General features: G+C 38.9%; 1 protein-coding gene across 1 annotated transcript in view; it reads left to right on the top strand.

The window, feature by feature from the left end:
* The first annotated feature begins 5961 nt into the window (after window positions 1-5961).
* The window catches only part of LOC146004868 (trypsin-like), a 53354-nt gene continuing 36966 nt past the window's right edge, over window positions 5962-22349 (top strand). Inside the window, exon 1 of the mRNA XM_083143895.1 lies at window positions 5962-6217. Coding sequence (XP_083000021.1) covers window positions 5962-6217 — 256 coding nt within the window. The remainder of the gene's footprint in view (window positions 6218-22349) is intronic.

Below are 22349 nucleotides of genomic sequence, written 5' to 3'. Positions count from 1 at the left end.
TAACAACAAAGGTGCATTGGCACAGGTGTCTATGGGTGTAACGAACGCTACGTGGTGAGTATTTCTTTGCAGACGACCTGAGAATCCTGACATCACATGAAACCCAACATGGAAACTACTAATCTGGTAGCAAGAATAATAATAAAGAAAAATAAAGAACATTTATTCTTATTGGAAATGGTTTATGAATCATTACATTTGGAATTACAGAACAGAAGTTGCAGAAATTTTGTAAAGGTCTGAAAACGCAAATATAATCAGACGCCGCTGATTGAAAATGGCTACCATATCCAAACTCAAGCCTCAAGAAAATTTTCAGTGTCGGTTTTGATTGATTGATTTGTTGTTTTAAGTCCACTTTATGCACAGTAAGGCTAATTGGGACTGGACCTACAATTTAAAGTGGGATCCGAACCACTTGTGCCTCCACCGGGTATCGAACCCGGGACCCCTTGATTACAAGGCGACGATCGGGGAGGCCAATGTCGGTTTTGAACACTTGATAGATGTCGAAGTAAGTGGTTAAAATATTAATATTTTTAAAAATGGCATGGCGACAAAATAATTCAAAATTGGTTGAAATGGTATGGAATGTCCCTATATCCATTATACTTTTGACCTATCCGGAAAATCAAACCCACGGCTCATTGTGCCGTCTTCTGCTGCACTATCTTGCTGTACGATATCTGCTCGTATTGGCACTTGGCTGGCGTTTACTCCAGCAGGCTGACATAAAACAGACACTCGAGGAAAATGCACCATCGACCAATCAGAAAAGGAGTACGCAGTAACGCGGAAAACAAGAATTTTCTTGAAAGCCACAACATTTGGCGTCAACAAACAACGAAAAACATCGAGACTAGAGTGCAAGGACCGGGGAGAGGAGCTTGTGGGATATTAATAAAATTAATTCACCACAGATCACAGACGAATGCGTCATCAGGTGAAAATATTGGTCTCCTATTAAATTAATGTTGTTGTCCATTTGGGGAAAAGACTTATTTATACTCTATCCAGGAAATGTCTCGAGCAAGGACGCGCGTAACGGTGGAGAAGTGGAGAAAGTGACTGGGTAGAGCAAAGCAGTACAAGCTGCTGCAAAGGTTGGAACCACCAGTCGCTCTTCCCTTGCACACTATCTCGTTACTTTTCACGTGTTCATTGTTCGAGGTGTCTCGAGTCACTACTTCCGCAAATACACGTTTTCGTTCGCTTATTCTAGAGATAGCTGGGACAGAGTATAGTAAATATTATCTTACTACACGCGCAACATTTCTAGATCATGCACTCGTTTATAGTATTTATTATTTATTCTTTGTTGATCACAGTCTCACATATAAAGTGTCAAATAATGTAATCATAACATGAGTATATATATTTACAGCAGGGCTATTAAAATTCGAGGAATTCAATTCGGGTCCAGCAGATACAATCACCAAGTGTTAAATGAGTTCTGGACAGTAAAGAACCTTTTATCTGTAACGTATTTCAATTCGGTCCATGAACTTTTTTTCTGGATCAATTTAAATACGGTCCAGGAACCTTTTTTCCGGATAAATTTAAATATGGTCGAGGGACCCTTTTTCCCGATTAAATAAAAATGATCCATGAACTTTTTTCAATGAAACAATATGTAACTTGTACAGAATTTTTTTCGATAGAAAGGGTCCCTGTCCAGCATAGGAACCCTATATAACCCATTAGAATTTATGGTTCCTGGACCATTAACAACCCTTGTTTACAGGAGTGTTGTATAAAAAGGAATTGTGTATTCGTCAATTCCATGAAATGCTTATGATTGAAAATATTAAACGGTATTAGAAGACAAAATATTCCTTCTCTTTGTTATAAGTTACAAGTTTATATTGACATTAACGTAATAATGTCAATATTAAATTATACTTTGTGTTAAACAAATATTTAATTTTGACAGTATTGTTCCAGAAAAATACTATGGTATTAACGGTTTTGTGTATGCTTCATTCTACGTATATACTGTAGAATACGTATAACTGGCTACGTATTATGCAACGGAACACGGAAATAAATCACGACGATGAAGGCTAATGGCGAATTAATGAAATGCTCATGTCTAGGATTTAAGCCTGCTGCCACAATGTTCATAGTGGCATAGACGGTTTCAGCCTGTTCTTCACATTACCCATTTCATCGTTTCATCATTCATCCGTATAATTGGGATTAACCCAAAGGATAGAAGAACTGCAAAATTAGTGCGCTTAAGGCATTTCATAATAACATATACTTTGTTTAGGTGGATTCAGGAACTGAAAAATTATCTCTACTTGGTCAGCGACTGCAGTCATATTAGTGGCACGTTATTACAGGCACTAGGAATGCCTGGGCACCAGGCACGTATCTAGAAATACATTTCGCGTACGGGTCGGAACCAAGTGTCTCAAAATGATGATGATGATGATAATAGTAATAATAATAATAATAATATAAATAAAGGTAAAGGTAAAGTGTTCCCCTGTGCTTAGCACCACGCGTATAGGGGGTGTGGGGGTAACGCCCCACACTTTCTTGATCCGGTCGTGAGTGGGGGTGATGTGATCAGCATCACGCCCCTGACCGCCTTTACCCCCCAGGGTTTCCCCCAGTTACCCATGTTATTCGACGCTGGGTGGGCGCCGCGGCCGCTTCCATCGTTAGAAAAGTTCCCGGATTTGAACCGGCCGGGGATCGAACCCGTGACCTTGAGCATGGTAGTCAGATGCGTTACCGTTATATTAAATTAATTGATTTATTGATTTTGCTTCGCTTTTTGTCCCGTTTTTGGCTTATTTGCGATGAGTGATCCAGTTTACGAAAAGTTAAGTTCTTGGTATTATTGGATGCATATTATTATAATTAGTAATAGATCTTGCATAAATCTTCTTTGGTGCTGTCATTGAAGGTCTTATGATAACAATCTAATCATCGCCTTCAAATTAGTTGGGCGGAAATAAATAACAATGGATTAAACAACAAGTATACTTTCATTATTCATTTTCGTTATTTCATTATTTAATTTATGTACTTAATAAATCTTTCGGGAGGGTCCGGACCCATGGACCCCCCTAAATCCATCCTTGCTGAGCACCTCATAATTTGGCCTAAAAAAATAAAAATTTAGCAACTACCATTAATATAATTAAAATAATATCTGTGTTTAAGAAGTTACAAATTTTGTTTCATTTGAGATGCCCAGTTCCGTCTTTCTCCCGAAAACAATGATACTATAATAATTATTATATATATTATATACATTATACTATGTAATTATATAATTATTATAGTATCAGGAATCATGCAGTAAAGAAGAGGCTTTCCACTTCACAAACTCCTCCACACATTTCTCTCAGGAGCACAGCGTCGATTGCTAATGGAACCCTCTTCAACTCACACTTGTTATTTTACATTTGTACGCATCAAGAATATTGCAGTAGCAATGGAAACCGCACGTGAAAAAAAATGCAAAGGGAGTTATGGAGAAGCTTCGTTTAATTTAGAAAGCGATTATAAGAGTGGTTTAATAAAGGCAAGTAGCGAATGTGACAAGTCGTTACATGTAGCCTTGTACCCTTATACATTTGGCAGAGTTGCTTATTCTGTAGCAATATTGATCTTTAATTGTTTACTTTTATTATTAAAATAACATAAATATCGTCATAATGATGGACAAAGTCGTCGCCTTGTACTCAAGGGGTCCCGGGTTCGATAGCCGGTGAATGCTCATAGTGGTTCGGATCCCACTTTGAACTGTAGGTCCAGTCCCGATTAGCCTTATTGTGCATAAAGTGGACTTAAAACACCAAATCAACCAACCGACCAATGATGGACAACTTGTTCTAAAGTGATAACGAATACTCGGAGATTGTGTAAAAAGAAACATGAAGGTTTCACAATTACGTTAACATTGTCCAGATAGGCAATGGCATTGGCACCCCAAAAAAGTTACTCTGCGTACGCCTGTGCTTGTTGCCCACCTCCGTAGTTAGTACAGGGGGCTACAACGCCAGGGTTTCTGGGTTCGAATCTCGGTCTGGGCATGGGCGTTGTTTGTGTCTCTTCATCAATTTTGTCAAATAATCACTCATCATTACCGCGAACAGTCAGAAGTGGTAGAAAAGCGAAGTAAATAAAATAAATTAATTAATGAAGCCTGTGCTGTAGGTGAACTTCCTAGGTAAATAATCATTCGAACAGTTCATTCCCATCATTGAAAAGGTGCATTCAACTCCAGATAACGCATATCTAAACACGGACACGTTACGTTAACACTTGTTTTCCACAAGAAAAATTCCCGCTGCTTTCGTCAATTCCATATCGTTAATTTACGCTCGCAAGCACACCGATTGCAAATGTTCCAGTGACTCAGTGACCAATATCTCACGAACGGATGATGCAAGGGAATAACTCTTTCCGTAAGAGGGAAAAAACGCCGAATGTGTCTTCGCCCTTTCGAGGATCAACGACACGAAGCAACGCACCTGGTGAGAATAAACATCGATAACACTCTAGTATAAATGCTCCCATCCCAATTCTTGTGTTGCAGTCAGGGACAAGCATCATCATGTTTAAGTTTACAGCAGCAACTTCCTTGCCTTTCTTCGTCTTCATTCTTCAATGCGGTACGTTTTCTTCAACTGTTCGGCAATTCATGTTTGCATCGTGTTGCGCATCCATGTTTAATTGTCGTCTAAGCAGTGGCGGCTTGTGGTCTGACTTTATGGGTGCGCAACTGAGCCTAGCGTCCAGAAGCAGTGTTTTGTCAGCCTCTCAAATACCATCTCCCGTTTTTGCGTACATAATGATGCTAGATAAATTGGAAACCCAAGATAGGAGCACCTTTTACTGAAGATGAGGCTGTGGGAGAATTTTATTTCATTAAAAATAGTAATGGGATATGTTGGTGAATCATCCGTCGATCACGAGAAGAGCGATGCTATTGGGTATAGATAATTCAACTTTCGATAACCTGACAAAATAACTAAAAACGCACAAATACCTATCTACAATATTCAATATTTTTCTCGAATTGCAAAATATTTAGTAAAAACTTTCTTCCTCACTCCGGTGATAATAGTGAACAAGAAGAAGAAGAATTCTTGCATACATCTAACAAGCACGCGACGATCCGGGTCGTCTCCCTTGATTAGAACCAAATCCCAAGCATGAGTTTAATTTTAAGTCCACTTTATGCCCAGAAAAGCAAATACAGACGCCATAAATTTTAAGGAGCGATCCGAACCACTATGTGCCTCCACCGGGTGCGTGCCTATTGGTTTTAAGAAGAGTTGGATTTATTGTTGACAAGAATTAATTGAAGCTACTGCTGAATAACTTAATAAGTATCTTGCAAAATCATCTAACAATTTAAGCTATCATATTATTATGTTTTGATGTCATTATGTAGGTATGAAATAAACACATACCTACAATAAACGTGTTCTTTAACAGCATAAAAATATAATTTAAATAAGGCTATTATTTTTCGTCATTAGAACCGTAAATATTTAACACGGTTATGATTTATATTGGAGGAAGATGGTGTCTCGTCGTCTCAATATTATTATAAAGACTAACGTTAACTTAACCCTTTACGTATACCCTCCACTACAGTCCTGGCTTTACTTTTTTTGTACCTAATGTATGTGAATTCAAACACACACATACTAACTATTGATTGATTGATTTGTTGTTTTAAGTCCACTTTATGCACAGTAAGGCTAATCGGGACTGGGCCTACAGTTTAAAGTGGGATCCGAACCACTTATGACTTCACCGGGTATCGAACCCGGGACCCCTTGATTACAAGGCGCCTTGGGGGAGGCCCACGCACTAACTACATGTATATATGTACGTATGTATGTTACATCTTGACAATGCACTGCGTCTAATGTTACTATTGGATTCTACTCCTTAAGATATAAAGTACTTACGAATCGACCTATGGACATGAAACTTGAGCATGTAGGAATCAGTTTCAACACTGTAGTTGGAGAGTGTTTGGCAGCTAGGGAAATCCTACAGTTTGCTTTGATTAGTCCTTTTTATTATAAGGATTGCACACTATTAAAAGCACTAGGCATATTGAATGAGCAGATGCGCAATATTTGTATGTCAAGTGAAATGTTTCCTTTACTTTCAGGAGATGGCAGCACCGCTGCGATTGAAGACACGCGGATTGTGGGTGGATTCAGCGCTAGTCAAGGTATCTGTTCTTTACCAAGCATTCATTGGCAAAATACAGAATGATAGTTGTTATAGCCACTTTCAAGATGACGTTTCTAATAGTCTTAAGACCTAATAAATTTCCTACGAACCCGAAAAGAAATGTCACGGTTCTCCCTCTAACTGAGGTCATCGGAATGTTTCAATAACTTGTCGTATAGTGAAATACACGTAAATACTGGTGTACAAAAAAGAATGTCCTGATTTTGAACCTCTGTTATTTCATACATATTTGGCGTACAACAACAATATATATGTATTAACGAAAGAGTAACACTCACAGTTTTTTGGTTTACAAATGTTCAATGTGTGACGCTTTTGTGACCCAGCACACATCCAAACGATAAGACAGCACTTCCCACACTCTAACAAGCATGTCTGTAGTGATTGAATTTACAGCTGTTCGTATTCAAGGGGTCAGATCAGATGACCTGGGGGACCTTAACAAGCAAGCCCTGTCATTCTTTCCAGTACGACCAATCCACACTATTTAACCATTCCCGCAAACAAATGTGCCAGTGAGGGGGAACACCATCTTGTTGCGAGATAAAGTTTACTGGTTGATCTGCTAGAAGTTGTGGGAACAACCATTCTTGAAGCATATCCAGGTAGGTTATCCCTGTCACAGATTCTTCCGCGAAGAAGAACAGCCCATACACCAGTGGCGTCTCCTGACCCTGAACTCCAGGCGTTGGCAAAGAAGGAATGTTAACCCCTCCCCCTCTCATTTCTGTGAACCAATATTACAATTTTTCTCCGTACCTTTTTGGTGTAATTTTATAAATATTTAGAAAAAACATTAAATTACATAAATTATTTTAAATGAAGTAAATACTTCATTTAAAGTATTAATATATTTGAAGGGTAAGGAGAAAATTAATATGTTCAATACTTCACCATACAATTAATTTTTAAAGCACGAGTTTGCAACCAGAGGGATTGGTGGAACTCCTACCTATCACCCCTAAAAAAACACCGTGGACATAAGAATGACCCGTTCATTGAAAAATCGCTAAAATGCATATGCACATCCCGGTTTTCCCCCTTACCCTTCATTTATCCTTCCAAAAAGTAAATTTTGAAAAATCAACTGCTCATTACTTATAGTTACTTGAATTCCGGTCTATTCTTCTTTCTTTAGAGAGAAATGCGCTGATCACCGCCTCATAAAATTTGGATTTATACCCTTCTCGCATCTTAGAAAGTAATTCTTTCTGGATGGAGATAAGACTTAAATTCGTCATCCGGTTCTGAGTTTGAGTAGATCGGCAGAATGTGTGGATCCTCTTCAGTGATGAGAACGATCTCTCGACAGATGACGTCGTGGAAGGAATTGTTGCGATCAACACTGCTAATTTATATATTTCCGTAAACTCACCCACTAGATTCGTGTCCAGTAGATAATTTACAATCTCAATTGATGTTTTCTCTGATGCTTCAGTCGAAGCATACCAAACATAAAGTTCATTCTGCAGTTTGGTTAAATTAAACACACTGCCATAAATTTACTGCAATTTATGTACGAGATGGTGAGGAAAGTTTTCTCTTTTATTCAAGTAGCCCCGTTGGTCTTTCTGTGATTCGTTGTTCAGTCGCCTCCTTTTCATTTCAACAATCTCTTCCTCTTCTACTGCACCATAGTGTTTCGAAATTCTCACTTTCCTTTTTCAGCTGTTGCTGAAATTCAGTTATTTTATTACTGCAATACAAAATATCAACATTTTTAGACTGCAATATACTGAATAATACGTCTGAAAAGGCAAGCAAGTTGGATAAAGCCTTTTTTAAAAATATATTTTCGAAATCCTTCAGGAAGCTAGAAAATCCTCTTGGAGTTATTGCAGTCAAATGATCGAAGTCTCCACTTTCACTAACATGTTCAAAAAACATAAGTAGTGCTTCTCTGTTGTCATTGACTGTCCACACTAGCCTAGAGGTAAAATTTCATCTGGTAGGAGCTAAAGACGGGAGCTTTCTGGACATGAAAGCAGAAAGTTCGTGTAACCTCTTTGGAGAATGAGGTTTAAGTGATTTAAGACCGCAAAAGAACACCTTAAGCTCTGTGTTACATTCTAACGATTGTTGCAGCACCAAGTTCATGACATGAACATAACAATGCGTAAAAAAAAGCTTTCGGATAATTTTCCAAAACTTTGAAGACCATTCAAATGACCACTCATTACAAAATATCCATTGTATGTCTGGGCAATTAATTTATTCCCACACTTACATTTATCCATTATTTCAGTCACGTGACTGAAAAGAGTTCCTGCAGTTTCATCGGCGCTCATGTCATGAAATCCAAGAAATCTTTCAATGACTTTTTTCTGTGAGGCCGAAAAAAAAGTAACACTGTTGACACCTGAGATTGATTGCTAATGTCTGATGTTTCATCGACCATGATAGCCACAAAGTCTGTGTTTTGAATTTCATTGTAGATTTCATCTCTCAGAACATCCGAAACTGAATGTATTAAATCATTTTGAACGCCTGCCGAAGTACCGCGAAAAACTGTAGAATTTAATAAATGTTCTTTTAATGAGGGATCAAACTCGGCACTTGCAATAAGGAATTCCATGTAATTACAGATGCTACATTTTCCTCATGACCTCGGAATGGCAGTTCTTGCTTTGCTAAATAGCAGACGGCGTTAATCAACCTCTTTAATATTTCCCTGTTCTCTTTTACTTTTTCATTGTGTAGCTCTATTTCAGCTTTTCGTTGAGTATCCAAAAGAACGTCAATTCTAGTAGGGGTGGCAACAAAACTACTAAATTTTAAGAAACTATAAAGATGCAATTCAGACTCGCTGTGTTTTCTCACTGCAGTATTGAGATGATTCAAATCCGCATACCCTTGATAATTCCCAACACCTTTTTTAGTCTAGAATAATAAACATGTCCAACACTAAAATTTATTCACCACATCACACCCGCAAAGCGAGTCTGAAATTTCATAGAGTTTTTTTCGAAAATGTCTCTCAAAACCTTTTCCAGCACCACTTTTTCCTTTAACACATGTTGACATCGTGAGATTCGGACATGGTCGACCATTGTCAATCACTTGTTTCTTCTCTGAATACGAAAGCGAAGAAAATGAATTATTTAAATACTCTTACACGACACTTTCACTATTCTCCATCCTAAAATAATCACATCACTTCACACCACACGTTTAAAAAATAATGCACAACAATCACGAGCAAAACAACGCGGAACGCGGGGCGAATGAAAGCCAAATCGTTGGGAACAAATACAACGCCTTGAGAAGGTAACCATGCTGGTGGGTGGCAGGGTGCGCATGCGCGGTCATCCTATGTTTTGGCAGTGGTAAGACGTTATATTTCCTCTCCAACGCCCTGGCAGTGCGGGACCGATCTGCCTGCCTGACAACCACTGCGCGCTGCGCCGCGTTCGAAAACTAGCGGGCGCTCGAGACTGACAATTGAAGAAAAACGCTCAAAATCGTAATTTATAAAAGTACAGATACTTTCTTCTTTATTTCATTTTCCTTTGGCCGTTGACACACGACTTACACACCCAGAGAAATCGCCACTGCCATACACTTGACTTCTAGACACTGCACAGAACACGTTGAGTTTAGGTGAGTCTCGTTCACATTGCACGAACTCGTGAGGATTTTCGGTCCCCAAATTCGAACACTGTGTGTGTTAATATATCCCGAAACATGAAATGTGCATTTATCACTGAAAACAATTCGATGAAAAATTCATTCTCATCCTCATGCTGCAACACTTCATTTGGGAATTCAAAACGTTTACCAAGGTCGATAGGAAGCAAAACTTGTAAACGCTGTAACCGGTTTGGATGCATTTGTAGACGTCTTCGTAAAATAGACCACACTGTCACACTGTTCAGAACACAGTAGGACTTCTACTCAGAGCTCGCCATCTCGCCTATTCTATTCCTTCGCTACGCCAGCGCCGCCAACCTGGAAAGCGGAGAACTAATGAACACCAACAAAATTTCAAACATTCAAGTCATGAATGAACACTGAATGAACACTGTTCACGTATTCTATAAGAAGTTATAACAATTTAAAACTAGGATAATATTTCTTGAACATACTGTACTTCATAATAGCACGATTTAATTTTTTTAGTTTTGTTGTCGCTTTTCTGTCACTGTCGCAGAATTGCGACGACTATGACGCGGATAAATCCTACAGGGGCGTCTTCACGGGGCTCCGCCCTTGGCAGGGAGCCAAACCAGTGTGTCCTCCTTGGGTAGCGCCAAAACCATAATTTTGATTATGTAAGCATGGTTACGTCCAATGATGTTCTCCTCGTTATTACGACTTCCATGTGACTACCATATGTACACATACCTCATGGTGTCGACATAACCAGGAGAACATCAATTAAATAATGATTTCGGAGATGCTGGGATCCTTGAGTGGGCGGGCATTATAAGGGGCTCTTGTTCACCTCTCCACATCTAGGGATTCTGTCACTGGCTAAATATACAGGGATGTGATTATCAAAGAATACGTGCCTCTTAATGGACGATAATGTACGTCCCCATAGAGCGGACCTTGTCAGTGAGTTCCTGGAATCAGAGGATATCCGGCGTATAGATTGTCCAACGTTTTCACCCGATATGAATCCAACAGAACATGCGTGGGATATGCTCAGACAACGCATTACAGGATGGAATCCTCTTCTCGCTCCCTCCACAGCTGCGTACAGCATTGTCGAAGGCGTGGGACGCTATTTCTCAGTGCAGTATGCCACATCCTTGTCTTGTATTGCTGTCAGGGAACACCATACTCGCTATTGACATTTCTGTGGAGCATTCAAATTTGATTTTCCGTACCAATCACCGTGTGGTTCTACATTTCTTCTTTTTTTTTCATTTTTCCAATAGCTTTCCTCCACGATTGTTGGTTCCTTGCGTTTTCTTATTGTTTTCAGTTGTATCTCTCATATGTGAACCAAATTGGGGCACCCTAGCTGTCTGCATCTAATATCTCATGATTCTTTAATTATGGACCTAAGTGTAATACTCCATTTAATAAAAAATAATATACTTCGAATGTTAAGCATTTCTTGATAATTATCTTCAAACACACTATCAATTTCACAACAGATATGCATGGTGAAGCATAATGTATCCTGCATAATTTCTTACGTAACTCACTCTGTAGTATTCATAAACCCGAATATATTTGCAGTCACAACTAAGCCTTCCATCTGTCCTGGGAATACCAATGTTCAATACACTACAATTTATTTAAGATCTTTCTTTATATAGTTATTCAATTTTCGTCTTGTCCATCCCATTGGTCTCTTACAACCCAACAAGAAACGTGTATTTTCTCACATGTGTGCCAGATCACCGAAATCTTTGGAATATAATTATTCTAATAATATCAGGGGTCGAACATAGATTATGTAGTTCCGTATCATAGACTTAGATGGTTAAATAACTCTGATAATACAAATCTAAACAATTATAATAGAATAAAGCGAGAAGTTAACCGCACGTTTACAAGTAAAAAAAGAGATTACTTGAAAAACAGGATTCTTGTTGGGAAACCTGATGGTAAGAGACCTGTTGGAAGGCCAAGTCGAAGATGGAGGGACAACGTTGAGATGGACCTAAGGGAAATCGGTAGGGATGGAAAAGAGTATATAGAACTTGCTCAAGATAGGGAAAGATGGAAGGCCTGTGTTGCTGCAGCCATGAACCTTCGGGTTTAAGAAGGCTAGGGAGTTACTTAGTTAGTTTGTTAGTATCATATTCCTGTCTCCACACACTCGTTACGATTCTCGTTTAGTGCAACAGACCACAGTATAAGCCATTACCGAACTGCAGGTGAAATTGCTCTTTTAAAAATATAATTTAACCATTAGATCCTTTGATATCTTAGAGAGAGGAAAGGTAACCTAAATTAGATATACTTTTGATTTCCTCTTCATTAAAAATTTCTTTTCTAAGTAGCTGACTTATGTATCTGGTTTTCTGTAATACGTTTTTCATTATAACCTCGACGGTATGGCTATGGAAATTCGTTTGTGTGTGTTCAATGGTGGAAGAAATACTCAGGTGAACTCTGATTGTGTATTCAAATGATTCTTCATTTCTCCTTTTCTATTTCTGTCTTCTTCTCTGAATACGATATTCATTTTCTTATATTTAACATTCTAATTTATCTTGATCACAATTTTTGCTTTTCTTTGTCTTATAAATTTTTTCTTCACTTTACCTTATGAATTTTTGTCTGTTTTTTAGTTTTCTTCCTCTCAGCTTCTCTTCATTTCCCTTTCTCTCTCTCGGGTTTTCGTTTTGCATTTTCACTTTTCTTTATTTATATTGTTCTGGGCAGAGCGGTAGCGAAGGGTTAAGAATATTCAGAGCATGAGACTCCCAGGGTTCATTCTTCTCCGCTGCCACTCCAAGCAGGCACTGGGAAAGGGTAGCTGCCATTTACTATTACTATTCTTAGAAAAAATGATGAAAATAAATAGCTGTCAATTCATACGATAATCTATTCTATATAATGAAATGAACAAAAAATAAAAAAAATAAAAGGTACAACTCTCCCACCCATTTGTTTACATAAAATAAAACCCCATTGGCCAAAAAAAAAATGAAATAGCTATTTGAAATTTTGAATTTAGTTCGGTTCGTGCACGTTCCAGATTCAACGAGATCAATTGGAGGTCCACACGCTTAGTTTCACATTTCCTCTGTCCGTGAGGGTCTAGGAGACGCGGGGCGATAGTAAGAAGTGCCACTGGCACTACTGCAGTCGGGCTTCACTTACTTGTCTGGATCAGCTATCTCCCCTCGGCGTAGCACAACTCAATGGAAGATGAGTCCTCCCATCCACTCTACTCGTGTTTTATCCACTTCACCACAAGACACAAAGGACAACGAAAGTTCTTCTCCTTCCCTCACTTAACACAATTTCACAATCCTCCTCTCGTCAGATCTAAAAACACACTCTCTTGGAAAACGCACGTTTTTATCTTCCAACACAATTTTCTTAAACAAGGGGAAGAGATAGCCAATCAGTTCGTCAGTTTTATCGCCCTTTGGCTCCTCTGTCGTCCCTTGGACCAATGGTCACCCGTCCTTCATGGTTCCATTTAACATTTTGCACAAAAAGAAGAAAAAAAAGTCACTTCTTGGAGACCCCTCTTTTCACCACACACACAACTGCCAACTCGTGTCCTTATTTACACCTAACTGTTCCTGTACAAAATCTATGTTGAAGCTATTGCACTCTATTATTCCATGTATAAAAACTCATCACGCCTATGCAATGGATAGAGGATCCGATTATTAATTATTTGAATAAAATTATGACAATGTAAAGTTTAGTTAATTATATGGGGGTTTGGTTATACTGGATTCTGGGGTGTCGCTGGAATGTAGGAGTTGTGGTAGCCGTACGGCCTCTCTGTTTTCTGGGTCGACAAAGAAAAAGACAAGAAACGGTCGACTGAGAAAAACGAAGAGAAAACAAAGTTATGGGCTTGCCAACGAGGAAAGAAAATACGAAAAATCAATAGCATAATCTACTAATAATAACAAAATAAAGGTGCGCAGTACAGATGTCCCCCCATGCGAGCATACGTAGAAGGACGTGGGTTCGCATGGAAGTAGTACGCGCTTATGTGAAATGAGATGTTACGTAAAACGACAATAGAAACATTATGTTTGAAAATTTACAATGATTATGTACTTATACAGCATCAGGTAACAAAACTATACTATTTCTATGTGCTGCGCTGCTCGCTATGACCTATCAATATAGTTAATTATGCTGGTTATATTATCCAATGAACGATTACATACAATATTTATATTAATTTTCTTACAAGACTAACATGAATACAAATTATTACTTATTTCAACTTGTGCAACATTTCCTTTCTAAAACAAAATATAAATGTGACATCGACATTACTTACAAATATTATAAAACGAACATAAAATATGATTGATTTCAATTATCTATGACACTATTTTAATTAAGTCTTATACATTCAAATCCCCTCACTGTCCCTTTGATACAATAGCAGCAATGCTTTTCCCCGAGGCGTCACTCTAGAGGAAAAATGGGGCTTCCTTCACCGGGTGCTTGAGCATTACGCTCTTCATGAACGCCTCTTTAATTGCAAGCCAGGCCTTTTCTTGGTTTGGTCCCCACATGTAAGGCGTGTCACTCAGACGTATTATACCCCATTTCAACATATTCTGTATCTGTGGCCTAACTTGATCTCTCACTTTTATTGGTATTGGGTAGATCTTTTGTGCGAACGGCTCTTCGCTGGTCATGGCAATTGAGTGCTCATATCCTGCAACTAGTCCAGGTTCTTCACTGAAAACGTCCATGTGCCGACAGAGGAGTTCCTTCAACTTTGTTTTCTGCACATTTGTCAAACCGTCGGCAAGCTGCACGTGCTGTTGCATATCTTCCAGGGTAGCGCAATCCTGGCGTTCCTTCGAGATTGGCTGCCTATTTCCCGCCGGGCGAATATCATTATGGCTGAAACTTTTGTCCAGGATATTTAAATCTGCCGCTACGCTTAAATTGCACAGCTCTCTGCACACATCGCTGTTCTCCTCTACCACGAATGGGGCTTCCACACAAGTAGTCCAATTAAGCCGGTTCTGGAACCGAAAATGAGGCTCGGTGAGGCTCGCCTTAATGGTTTTCTCTCGTAAGGCATGAGCCTCATTTTCTCGCAGTGTTGCCAGCTGCTTACTCGAAAAAATCACCAAGGTTTTTTTTGGTCTAACGTAGCCTAAAGCAAGGAGCTGGCAACCTTGCTTGAGGTTTGCCTTAATGGTTTGTTTTTGTAAGGCATGAGCTTTATTTTCTCGCAGTGTTGCCAATATTTTACTCGAAAAAATCACCAAGGTTTTTTTTTGGGTCTAACCTAGCCTAACGCAAGAAGCTGGCAACCTTGCTTGAGACTTGTTTTACAGTGCATAAAGCAAGGAGCTGGCAATCTTGCTTGAGGCTTGCCTTACAGTGCATAAAGCAAAGTTGCCAACCTACTGGTATTTTTGCCATAGTTTTTTACAAAAAAGAGAGAGGAGAGAGAGAGAGGAGAGAGAGAGGAGAGAGGAGAGAGAGAGGAGAGAGAGAGAGAGAGGGAAGAGTTAAACAACCGACAGCTGCCAACACCCAACCTAACCTAACCTAACCTAACCTAACCTAACCCACCCTAACCTAACCTAACCTAACCTAACCAGGTCTAACCTAGCCTAAAGCAAGGAGCTGGCAATTTTACTTAAGACTTGCCTTACAGTGCATAAAGCAAGGTTGCCAACCTACTGGTATTTTTGCCATAATTTTTTACAAAAAAAAAGAGAGAGGAGAGAGAGAGGGAAGAGTTAAACAGCCGACAGCCCACCTACAGCTTTTTTTTTTTCTCTTGGTCTAACCTAGCCTAAAGCAAGGAGCTGGCAATTTTGCTTGAGGCTTACCTTACAGTGCATAAAGCAATTTTTACCAACATACATATACTAAACAGGGAGAGCCGGCACTGCCGTAAAAGAGAGAGATGGATGGGTGGGAACACTGCACGGGTTCAATGTCATCAAGTAAAAATCGCCTTAATGGTTTTTTTTTCTTGTAAGGCATGATTTCTATTTTCTCGCAGTGTTACCAACTCCTACCTACACTTTTTTTTTAGTTGGCAAGGGCTAGAGAGAGAGAAAAACTTATAGCTGGGAACAGTAATGAGCGAATGCGCCATATCGTAATTTTCCAACTCCGACAATGTTTGTATATCGCGATTTTTGTAAACCTTTTTCTCTCTCGGGGGAACGAAAATTATATTTTTGCCTGTGGATATCTAGAAAAACGACAATTTTGTTCCCTCTCTCTGCATATACTATCAACGTTGACACAATGACACAAATTCAGCAAATACGTATGCTTGGTGGCAGAGAAAAAATACAATGAATTTTCTGGTTATTTATTTCATAGCTCTGATAGTCATCGCGTGCGTCACAGATTGCCATCTGCCGTAGGCTTTGGGACGACGGAAGTTATACTTCCTGTTTTTTTTTTTAGTGACGCCAGTTAACAGCATAGGTAACAATGATGCGATGCGATGCATTAACTTGTGAATTTTAGAACTCGCAAAATGATGTGGCTGAAATGTAGGGGGTTTATTGCCCTCTGTTTACATCTGGCAACACTACCGTAGATTTTTTGACAGTGTTGTTAACCTACTGGGTTTTTCACTGTAAATTTTCATCAAAGGACCTGAGAGGTTCATGTATTTTTTATGTTTGGCAACACTGTTGGGGGCCTAGTGTTGGCGACACTGCGGGTTTTTACTGTAGCTTTTTATGAGGGGGGTTTATTGCCCTCTGTTTACATCTGGCAACACTACCGTAGATTTTTTGACAGTGTTGTTAACCTACTGGGTTTTTTCACTGTAAATTTTTATCAAAGGGTCTGAGGGGTCCATGTATTTTTTATGTCTGGCAATACTGTTGGGGGCCTAGTGTTGGCGACACTGTGGGCTTACTGTAGCTTTTTATGAGGGGGTCTATTGTTTTTTTTTATATTTGGCAACTCTATTGGATGTTTTTTTTTTGAGGCTCGAAATTATTATTTGAGGCTTGAAATCATCATTTGATGCTCGTCGGTGTTGCCTACCCACTCTACAAAAATTCCACTATATGATTTTTCACTAGCTAAGCTAACCCTACAAATAGGAGTTGGCAGCACTGACTTATAAACCCATTGGGTTCTCTTGACATGTTTTTTCATGATGTGTTGCTAGGCTATTGAGCATCTTGGTGTATACAATGTATATATTTTGAGAGGGGGGTTATAGCTTTTTATGCTGTACGAATACTGGAAGCTTGACAGTGACAACCAACAGAGTAGGTAAACCTACATCCAGGAACTGGCAACACTAGTTTCTGACAGTGAATTTGAAATAAAATATTAAACAAAATACATGAGTAAGCACTGTGATTACAAATAGTACCAGTGTTATGCCCCCAACTCCAACTGGACAACTGGGGAAAATAATTGTACAACAACTTGTACCTAATTGTACAACATATACACAGACATAAAAAAGAGAGCCTTCCCGTAACTTACTTCATGTACAATTTATATGATTTTACAACTGTGAAAAGAAAGCATATGTGTTCTGTATGCACACATTTATTCTTATTTTTCGAAGTTGAATGAAAGCACATGTTTTTACGCTCTCGTAATACTAACCTTGCTCCACTGATTTTAAATTGCTTCCATCCGCTTTTTTTTCTGTGTTATTTCCGCATGCACGCAACATTCGCTTTCAATAGACAGAAGGAGTGTTAGTATAGCAGGCTTCGAGTTTACAATTTATTAAATTAAACAATAATTTATGTAAGAATATACTTGTACGTGAATTTACCCGCGGAACCAGGGGAAAGAGAGGCCCTGAACGGAGGGTTTAGAGAAAGGGGAGGGGGTGGACTGGTCATAAAGCAAAGCTGCTCTCCCTTACAGTGTTGCCTCCTAAATTTTTAAGCAAACAAAAGCACCCTCGATCCTTTGCATCGACGATCGGGTCGACCATAGTTTAAACTTCAGACAGCTTCCAGAGAATTTCCCTTTTCCCTTACAAAACTTTACTTTACACAACAGTGGCATTTAAAAAATTTAAGCATACGTATATCTTGGATTCTTTCAATTAATCTTAACTGATTAATACGCGCCATAGGTGGGCGCCATCTGTTCTGGGCAGAGCGGTAGCGAAGGGTTAAGAATATTCAGAGCATGAGACTCCCAGGGTTCATTCTTCTCCGCTGCCACTCCAACCAGGCACTGGGAAAGGGTAGCTGCCATTTACTATCGTAACGAACCTTAAAGTTCGTGGGATCTTAAGAGTATCTAGCAGGTTAACCAGTTAATTGATGGGGTGATGTAAACTACTCATCATTCATCCTCTTAATGAGACCACTCGTCATTGACATGACGAGTTATCGCTTGGCATGCGAAAGGTACAAATTACACAAAGGAATTAAACTACTGAAAAGACAATGGTCACTCGTTGGGTTTTGCGAACCGTTGAACCTGTATCATGGCTGGGTGTAGGATAATTACCTGTCTATCTGAAGTCTTTAGCTGAATGAAAATAGCGAAGTCCTCTGTAACCTTCTCTCCTATTTGTCGACCAGAGCGTCGTTCTACTCTTCACCTACTGCCTTGCTGACCACCTTCTCTCTCCCAACTCAATGCCCAAAGTCCAGTCACCTCCCAGCTTGTCTCACCTCTATATTCTCTGGCCATCGAGCTCTTCCTCGATGCCGAATCGCCGAATCGTGTTTATTATAATTGCTACGCAAACCGCTGACTCTAAAACCAGAAGTGTTACCTGTTCCTGAATGCTCAGGAGGTTTGCATGGCACAACACAATGCATTGTAAACATGCCTAAGAGGCTTGAGACAGCTGAGAAAAACAAGTGAATGCCCTGGTCAACATGAAGCGTTCAGAGAGACTTAATAAAATAAACATACAATCTTATGGATTGATACGCTATTACTATTCTTAGAAAAAATGATGAAAATAAATAGCTGTCAATTCATACGATAATCTATTCTATATAATGAAATGAACAAAAAATAAAAAAAATAAAAGGTACAACTCTCCCACCCATTTGTTTACATAAAATAAAACCCCATTGGCCAAAAAAAAAATGAAATAGCTATTTGAAATTTTGAATTTAGTTCGGTTCGTGCACGTTCCAGATTCAACGAGATCAATTGGAGGTCCACACGCTTAGTTTCACATTTCCTCTGTCCGTGAGGGTCTAGGAGACGCGGGGCGATAGTAAGAAGTGCCACTGGCACTACTGCAGTCGGGCTTCACTTACTTGTCTGGATCAGCTATCTCCCCTCGGCGTAGCACAACTCAATGGAAGATGAGTCCTCCCATCCACTCTACTCGTGTTTTATCCACTTCACCACAAGACACAAAGGACAACGAAAGTTCTTCTCCTTCCCTCACTTAACACAATTTCACAATCCTCCTCTCGTCAGATCTAAAAACACACTCTCTTGGAAAATGCACGTTTTTATCTTCCAACACAATTTTCTTAAACAAGGGGAAGATATAACCAATCAGTTCGTCAGTTTTATCGCCCTTTGGCTCCTCTGTCGTCCCTTGGACCAATGGTCACCCGTCCTTCATGGTTCCATTTAACATTTTGCACAAAAAGAAGAAAAAAAGTCACTTTTTGGAGACCCCTCTTTTCACCACACACACAACTGCCAACTCGTGTCCTTATTTAACCCTAACTGTTCCTGTACAAAATCTATGTTGAAGCTATTGCACTCTATTATTCCATGTATAATAACTCATCACGCCTATGCAATGGATAGAGGATCCGATTATTAATTATTTGAACAAAATTATGACAATGTAAAGTTTAGTTAATTATATGGGGGTTTGGTTATACTGGATTCTGGGGTGTCGCTGGAATGTAGGAGTTGTGGTAGCCGTACGGCCTCTCTGTCTTCTGGGTCGACAAAGAAAAAGACAAGAAACGGTCGACTGAGAAAAACGAAGAGAAAAAAAAGTTATGGGCTTGCCAACGAGGAAAGAAAATACGAAAAATCAATAGCATAATCTACTAATAATAACAAAATAAAGGTGCGCAGTACAATATTTTTAATGTGTGTCAGTCATTTCCACTTTACTTTACCAGTACATCTTTCCGTTCGTACTTTCTTGATTCAGCTTCTCTCTCTCTCTTTCTCCTGGCAATCCTTCTCATCATCATCTCTCGCTCTCTCTTTGTGTTATTTCTCTCTAAGTATGTGCTTCATCGCTCATCCTTTCGCTGTTTGTGTATTTTCTATCTCTCTCTCTCTCTCTCTCTCTCTCTCTCTCTATGCATGCACTTCCTTATTTCAATATAAATAATGGCGTTGGCATGTTGATTGACGTAACTTGAAAGATCCTCTAGTAGTCTATTTGGGTGGGCGAAAACAATGAGGAAGAATCAAAGAAAAACATTAGAAGTTCGAGGAAAATTACATGACGGGCTCTATACAGCTATACATGAGGTATCTACCGTCACTTATGTAACGTGAAAGTTCGCCGGGTGCTTTTTCTTTAGTTTAATTGCGACTGGGCCTAATCGTTATAATATTTACCTTAAGGCCGGGATCCAATTTTATAAGCTCCTCGGTAAACGTCACAAAATCAAACGGGTGGAGGTTAATGTTGCGTTGTTCGCAACACCTCAAGTTACTATGAACTTCAGTATCCTTTGTCTTCCGGATTGTAAACAATTATAGAGGGGGGGGGGGGTCAGCGAATGGTCGACAAAATACAAATTTGACCAAAGGAGTATTCGTAAGATCGAGTAATGTAATAACATAAATAGTACAACTATTCAGTTTCCAAAAATGCGTCACACACCGTAACCAAAAATAGCTTATGACACTCCAATATCACTATACTACTTTCGCTATTCTACAAATATCACTAACTACGATACCTGATATATTCTTGCGTACATGCGTCTTAACCGCATGGAGAATTGGGAAGGTAACTAGCGTTAATTATGTCAAGAAATAGGCAACTGTCCAATTTTAACAATTTTAATAACAATGCAACTTTTTTTTTTGGCGTTGAACAATCAACAATAAATTTGAGGTTAACCCCTCCCTTTGTAACAGCATAAACAAGGTTAAGTCAATAACTACATTAACCAATTAAATATTTGTTTTCAAGTAACATTCCCGTAAAATTTAAGTCAAGTACAAAGTTATGAACCTTTTAAATACGCATAAAATCGCAACATCCACACAATTTGTGCAATAAGAATTTTCACCGCATTTATCAATAATGCATATGTTTTCCAACTCACAATATTAATCAATTATTCAACAAGACGATTTCATTAAGAAGAATAACACCTCAATTCATGTGCAAAAAAACTTACAATTTTATTCAATTCCCGTTTCTATCCAAGCTTAACCTTCTTGAATTTACATTGCTCAATCAAAAACGTTTCTTACACATTTAGTAACAATAACCACCAATTATTATTATTATAGATTCACAAAACTGTGGACAGTCACATTTGAAATGACGGCGCAAAGAATTTACAAAAATCTTTTGTACGAGGAAGAATGTTTCTCCCTAGATGCTCATTCCCAAACAACGTAATTTATTGCCTTGTGCAGTTCGACAATAATTTTAATCAAATCTTATTACCAAGAAAAAGAAAGTAGTGGGTGGGGGGGGGGGACTAAATGGCGTTGACTAAGTCTTGTCACGATTACCTCAAGTACGGATTTTCGACGTACTTTACAAATGCCAAGCAAAGGCTTTTCTTAGCAAAAAAGGAAATGTGAGGGCATTGCCAAACATCAAACAGTAAGCAGTTTTGCACTCGCGTGTTTCATATTATCATTTTTAACTTTTTTGTCCACACGTTTAAACTGGGTGACGTATATCACGGTCTCGTGATGAACCATTTACCTTTACGATGAGCGGTATTCAGATTAGCAATTTTGTGAGCTTTTACCAACTCGAGTAACGAAAGATTTATTTTTGCAACATGACGCGCTTCGTAAGCAATTCACACAATTCGTAGTCAAATAAGAAAATCAGGTTTTTTCGTCGCACTACTATTCATCACAAAAAATACAACAAAATCCACTTTTGCCTACCTTGTTTTGATTGTGGCAACTTTCTCAGTCCTGGAAAAGGGACACGACTTCCTTCAATTAATGGCAGTCAAATCCACATTGATGAGTGCACGCCTCGGTTGGAATTCCGAAGTAGTACGTGTTTCTCGATATCCAATATGACTTCCAATAGCAGTTTGTCAAATGGCATTTTTTTCAAACTCACGCGTCCATTTCACCTACTAGGTACCATATTTACAAAGTAATACTTGCAAATTTTACAACAAAGTTTCTCGAATTAGACTTAATGAAGCTCGGCAATTTCATCGCGTATTACGATTTACAAGTCAGACAATCAAAGTTCAAACTTCGTTACCGACGACGACATTCTGCGGAGTAGAGTAGAAAGTTGTTGGTGGTACCAAACGCAATACACGACTAAGTGCTCTCCACACACATGTCTGCACACTTTC

This window comes from Lepisma saccharinum, chromosome 22, assembly GCF_977018435.1.
Source record: "Lepisma saccharinum chromosome 22, izLepSacc3.1, whole genome shotgun sequence".
In the NCBI taxonomy this organism is placed as follows: Eukaryota; Metazoa; Arthropoda; class Insecta; order Zygentoma; family Lepismatidae; genus Lepisma; species Lepisma saccharinum.
The sequence above is the reverse complement of the archived record's forward strand: the minus strand, read 5'-3'. Positions and strand labels throughout refer to the sequence as shown.